General features: G+C 42.6%; 1 protein-coding gene across 3 annotated transcripts; it reads right to left on the bottom strand.

Annotated features, from left to right (window-relative positions):
- On the bottom strand, nucleotides 7-4534 carry LOC104783198 (BAG family molecular chaperone regulator 6-like). 3 transcript variants are annotated; one of them, XM_019245106.1, is made up of 4 exons: nucleotides 4257-4534; nucleotides 2707-3983; nucleotides 1419-2141; nucleotides 7-1288 (listed from the first exon to the last, which is right to left on the bottom strand). In XM_019245106.1, the coding sequence occupies exons 2-4, from the start codon at nucleotides 3946-3948 to the stop codon at nucleotides 35-37; spliced, it is 3219 nt and encodes a 1072-aa protein (XP_019100651.1). In that variant the 5' UTR covers nucleotides 3949-3983; nucleotides 4257-4534; the 3' UTR covers nucleotides 7-34. The 3 variants fall into 3 exon arrangements, with proteins under 3 accessions (XP_019100651.1, XP_019100652.1, XP_019100653.1); XM_019245107.1 differs by having other exon boundaries at nucleotides 1419-2640; nucleotides 3218-3983; XM_019245108.1 differs by having other exon boundaries at nucleotides 1419-2679; nucleotides 3257-3983.

The following is a 4997-nucleotide window of genomic DNA, read 5'->3' as shown; positions in this document are numbered from 1 at the left end:
AAAAAAAAAAAAAAAAAATCAAGGTTTCTGGATGTTACAGTACGGCATCGATCGAACTTGCGGACATTGGTTTGGTTGCACGACGTCGAACCTGTGTCCTCTTTTTACGTGACAGTTTCTTCTCAAGGCTTTTGACCCGACCGGTTAATTTCGATATGACTTCAAGTTGTTCTCTGCCTGCCTTAACCAACGTCTCCATCGTTTCCTTGAATCGCTTGTTCTCCTCCATCAGCCTTTTGGTTTCTTCTGATATCTCATGTTCAGCGGCTTCTGTTTCCGGAGGCTGTTCCTTAGCGACTCCTGTCTCTAGAGGCTGAGGCTGGTCTTTTACAACGACTCCCGTCTCGGGAGACTCTTCTCCCACAACAACTGTCTCTGGAGACTCTTCTCTCACAATGACTTCTGTCTTAGGAGACTGTTGTATTTCATCTTGTGGCTCAGAAGTCTCTTGGCCTATGCCTTTGGAGTTATCCGGCAAGTGGTAAACGTCATTCTCCTCATGGCTCGCTCTTTCAGGTTCCACTGCAGTCACTTGCGTTTCATGTGTATATGATGATGAATCTTGTGAAAGAAGCTGCGTTTCATCGTCAATCACTCCAACAGGTAGCTCTGAGAGTTCGACATCTTTCTCTGGAGGCAATACCGTATCATTATCTTCCTTTCTGTCTTCTTTCTCCGTTTCGTTGGCCTCGGCTTCAGAGGCTTCGCTAGCAATATCTGGGTCCTGTGTAGAGCTTGTTCCAAGAGTTTCTTCTACCACTTGTGGCAATTCTTTTAGTGGCTCTTCTAAACTCTCCACCACGGGTTTGTTTTCCTCGATATTGATAAGTGTCATTCGATTTCCATCAGCTAACAATGGATTAACTGGTAGAACTATCTCACCCTCTCCCATTTTCTCTGGGATGGGAGTCGAGGAAGCAGCCGTCTCATTTTCAGTAGTTTGCTTAGGATCCGTTGCCAAGGTTTCAAACAATCCAGATCCCTCTTCTGCTTCATCCTTTGGTTGCTCATCTGTTCTATACAAGACCCTCATAGAATGATCATCGGGAGACAGAACATGAACCTTCTCTGTATTTGAGTCGGATACCATTTTGTTCTCCTCTGCGAGCTGGGAGTGCTCCAAGTTCATTGAAGAGTCACAAGGCTGAGAGTTAATTAACAATTGTTCGTTTACAACCTCTTTCTTCACAATGGTGCTGCTATTTTTCACAGAGTCAAGCTTCTCTTGAATGCCAGAGAGCTCTCGGGCCAAAGATTTTCTGTAGTCTCTTATTCTGGGATGCAAGCCCTGCAGGATAACATACGTATCACAAAAATGTCAGCAACAATTTTACACAACAGTACATTCTTGAGAACTATTTCGTCCAGCCAATGAAATCCCTAACCCAACAGAAGATTATTAGTCTTTCATGTATTACCTGGACAGCATCCACTTTTAATAGAAGTTTCATCACCATTTCTCCTAGAACTACAATCTCCTTCTCTTCAATGTGCTGATCAGTAGAAACTTCAAGCGCCTGAATACGATGTTTAACATCACCCATCTGCTCGCGAATAGTGGCTATCTCCTTCAATTTCTTAATTGGCTTCCATCTTCTCACATCATATCCGCGGTACCAAGTTTGGATAATTCTAGCAGCCTCTTCTTGTGTGAAGGTCTTCTTTGGAGGCTGTTCTCTATTCTCCTTAGTTTCACAAGGTTTAACAATCTCACAGTTTGATCTTTCTTGCAAATTAGGATTGCTCTCAACTATTTCTTCTTCTGTTCCTACTGCATGTACGCTTCCCTCAGGCATCTTCAATTCTTTGTTTGCCTCTTCACATTTCACATTACAAGCTTCAGGAACAGTCCTTGATTCAGCCTTCTTCGAGCGCAGTGAGGACATGTCCTTAGTCTCCTCTGACGTTATAGATTCTTCCTTCTGTTTAGGAGGACTTAGTGATTTGGAACCACCGTTTCTTTTCTTCGGCAACGGGTCAACGCGCAGACAAACCGGAGGCAACCTGGATGCTTTTGGGGACGACAACGACTGCTTTTTTTCTGTGTTCTTAACTGGCTCATTCTTCGCAATCGTTTTGGTCGGCTCTGTTGGTTTTGGTAGATGGCTTTCTGATAGTTTCACGGGGATATTTCTTGGTTCCTGTAGATAGTTCTGCACTGGGATATTTCTTACAGAACTCTTCTCCTCCGCATCTGAGAGAACATTGCTCTCAAAGTTCCCTTCTCCGCCTTCTTTTTGGTTTGTCTGACCTTCATTTCCATGGTGATCAGAGGGGTTAACCCCTTTATTACCACTGTCCTTACTCTCAGAAGCTTCAACATCTTCCCATTTCCCATAAGATGGTATCCAAAATCTATGATAAGGAAGCTGTCCAGGTTCTTCCTTGTTCTTCTGGGTCTGCCCTTCCTTCACATCTTGACCCTGAAATAAGGAATTCAACTTGCTCATATCAAATGGGCACTTCACAGTTTTCCCATTCTGCATATTTTTCATGTCTTCATTACTACTCTCAGAAGCATCAACGTCATCCAGTTTCCCACGAGATGGAATCCAAGAAGTAGGATACTGAAGCTGTCCCGACTCTTCCTTGTTCTTCTGGATCTGCGCTTCCTTCATATCTTGACCCTGCAATAAGGATCTCAACTTGCTGATATCAAATGGGAGTTCGACGGGTTTCCTATTCTGCTNGGATATTTCTTGGTTCCTGTAGATGGTTCTGCACTGGGATATTTCTTACAGAACTCTTCTCCTCCGCATCTGAGAGAACATTGCTCTCAAAGTTCCCTTCTTCGCCTTCTTTTTGGTTTGTCTGACCTGCACTTCCACGGTGATCAAAGGGGCAAGACTCAAAGTTAAGCCCTTTATTACCACTCTCCTTACTCTCAGAAGCTTCAACATCTTCCCATTTCCCATAAGATGGTATCCAAAATCTAGGATAAGGAAGCTGTCCAGGTTCTCCCTTGTTCTTCTGGGTCTGCCCTTCCTTCACATCTTGACCCTGAAATAAGGAATTCAACTTGCTCATATCAAATGGGCACTTCACAGTTTTCCCATTCTGCATATTTTTCATGTCTTCATTACTACTCTCAGAAGCATCAACGTCATCCAGTTTCCCACGAGATGGAATCCAAGAAGTAGGATACTGAAGCTGTCCCGACTCTTCCTTGTTCTTCTGGATCTGCGCTTCCTTCATATCTTGACCCTGCAATAAGGATCTCAACTTGCTGATATCAAATGGGAGTTCGACGGGTTTCCTATTCTGCTGCACCTTTTTCCTGTCTTGATTCTGTACCAAGGACTTCATGGCGCTCTCGTCAAATGGAAAACAACCATTCCAAGACTTAGGGATTTTTTTCTGTATCGTCATATTCTCAGGAGCTTTAACCTCAGCAGGAGGCTGGTCATGATTCCTTGACCCAAGAGAGTTTCCATGCTCTTGATTCCTAGCATACTCATGAGGAATCCATATAATTGGGTAAGGGCAGTTGGTTGAGCGAACAGGAAGTACGGCTTCTCCTTGGTCTCCTTTTTCAATCTCGGGCTCATGCTCTTCGATCACAACACCTCTGCCATTCTTCGGATTACACATCTGGGGAGAACATTTCCCACAGTGATAATCAGCTGGCTTCCCAGGCACATCCTTGTCAGGATCATACCACGCTTGCTGATAAACAACTGGAAATGGTGGATGAAGGTAACAAGGAGGAGTGTAAGCCCCGTGATGAGGATGGAACCCGGAATGGTTCATGCAGCATTGATGATACGGTACTTGTGGGGGATAACAAGGAGGCCAGTAAGCATTGTATGCAGGAAAGTTGCCGTGAACGCAGCTTCCATGACAAGGCGGTGGAGCATCCTGCTGAGAGCTATTCCCAAACCCTTGACAATAGTATCCTTGTGGTCTCATTTGACATGGTTGTGATGAGTCCATGTACACAGGCATCATTTCCGATCAACTCCAGCAAACCAATTCCGGTACAACTGCAGCAAATACCCAACCGACAAATTTATTAGAAGACGAAAGACAAAAAGTTTTCTGATTCAATCTGCATTCCCAAAACACATATACTATCAGCAACCCGTGGAATCAAATCACAACATGACCTAAACACCAAATTCGCTCAAATCTACTAACACTAGCTCAGCATTCTATATATCAAAAAATTTCGGAATTATAAGAACAGTGACATAAATATGGATTCTCATAGCCAATTCTTAAACTAAGAATCAATAAGGAAAAGCGAAGAATCTTACAGATTAACAAGGATCAAAATATCCACCAATTAGGTTCCCAAATTCTGATGATGACTCAATCTCTCAAAGCTCTCGCTCTCTCCCCAAACCAAAATTGAAGATTTCCTTTTTTTTTTTTCGGTTGCAGTAACTTTATTTTTTTCTTCTATGGATAATGAAAAATCTAAAGACATTTCTGGATTTATAGAAAGAAGAAGAACATTTGGAGGGAAGAAATATTTCTTCTGCTCTCCAGATCATTCTCGCATAACCCACTACTTTGAAAATTCTGGAATTTTCTCTTCGTTTCGAGAGTGTGATATTATAAGTTAGATATGTTTCTGAACTACATTACTTAGTTTAGTGGGCCACATTAATGGCCACTTTAATTAGGCCCATTTTGATCGGGCTTATATTTGGGTCGTATGTTGAGGGTTAAATATGTAAAATTGTGTTCGTCTTCACTGCAGGCCTCCGTTCTCTGAGACCTTCTTTCTGAAAACAATTCGTAACCCGCTCCGCCTCCGCCGACTCGACCTCGCATCACCCTATTCAGCTTCCTGTTCTCTCTGCTTCGTTCTAGGGTTTTTTTGTTACTCTTTTGATTCAAATATGGGAAGGGCAAAGAAAGCTCAAAAGTTTGCTGTCATGAAGAAGCTGATTACACACAAAGCTTTGAAGCAGTGAGTAAACGATTTCTTCTTCCTTCAAATTTTATCCCTTTTTCTTTTAAGTTTAAGAATTTATTAATGATGTTTTGTT

This window comes from Camelina sativa, chromosome 4 (genome assembly GCF_000633955.1).
Source record: "Camelina sativa cultivar DH55 chromosome 4, Cs, whole genome shotgun sequence".
NCBI lineage: Eukaryota > Viridiplantae > Streptophyta > Magnoliopsida > Brassicales > Brassicaceae > Camelina > Camelina sativa.
Note: the sequence above shows the minus strand (reverse complement) of the source record. Positions and strands in the feature narration are given on the sequence as shown.

What these genes read in the sequence shown, in the direction of transcription:
- LOC104783198 (XM_019245106.1), bottom strand. Translation starts at nt 3,948, where the DNA reads ATGATGCCTGTGTACATGGACTCATCACAACCATGTCAAATGAGACCA. An exon ending in CAGTGCAGAACCATCTACAG is followed by an intron (nt 2,142 to 2,706) that starts GAACCAAGAAAT and finishes AACTATCTACAG; the next exon opens with GAACCAAGAAATATCCCCGT. An exon ending in TAAAAGTGGATGCTGTCCAG is followed by an intron (nt 1,289 to 1,418) that starts GTAATACATGAA and finishes GTTATCCTGCAG; the next exon opens with GGCTTGCATCCCAGAATAAG.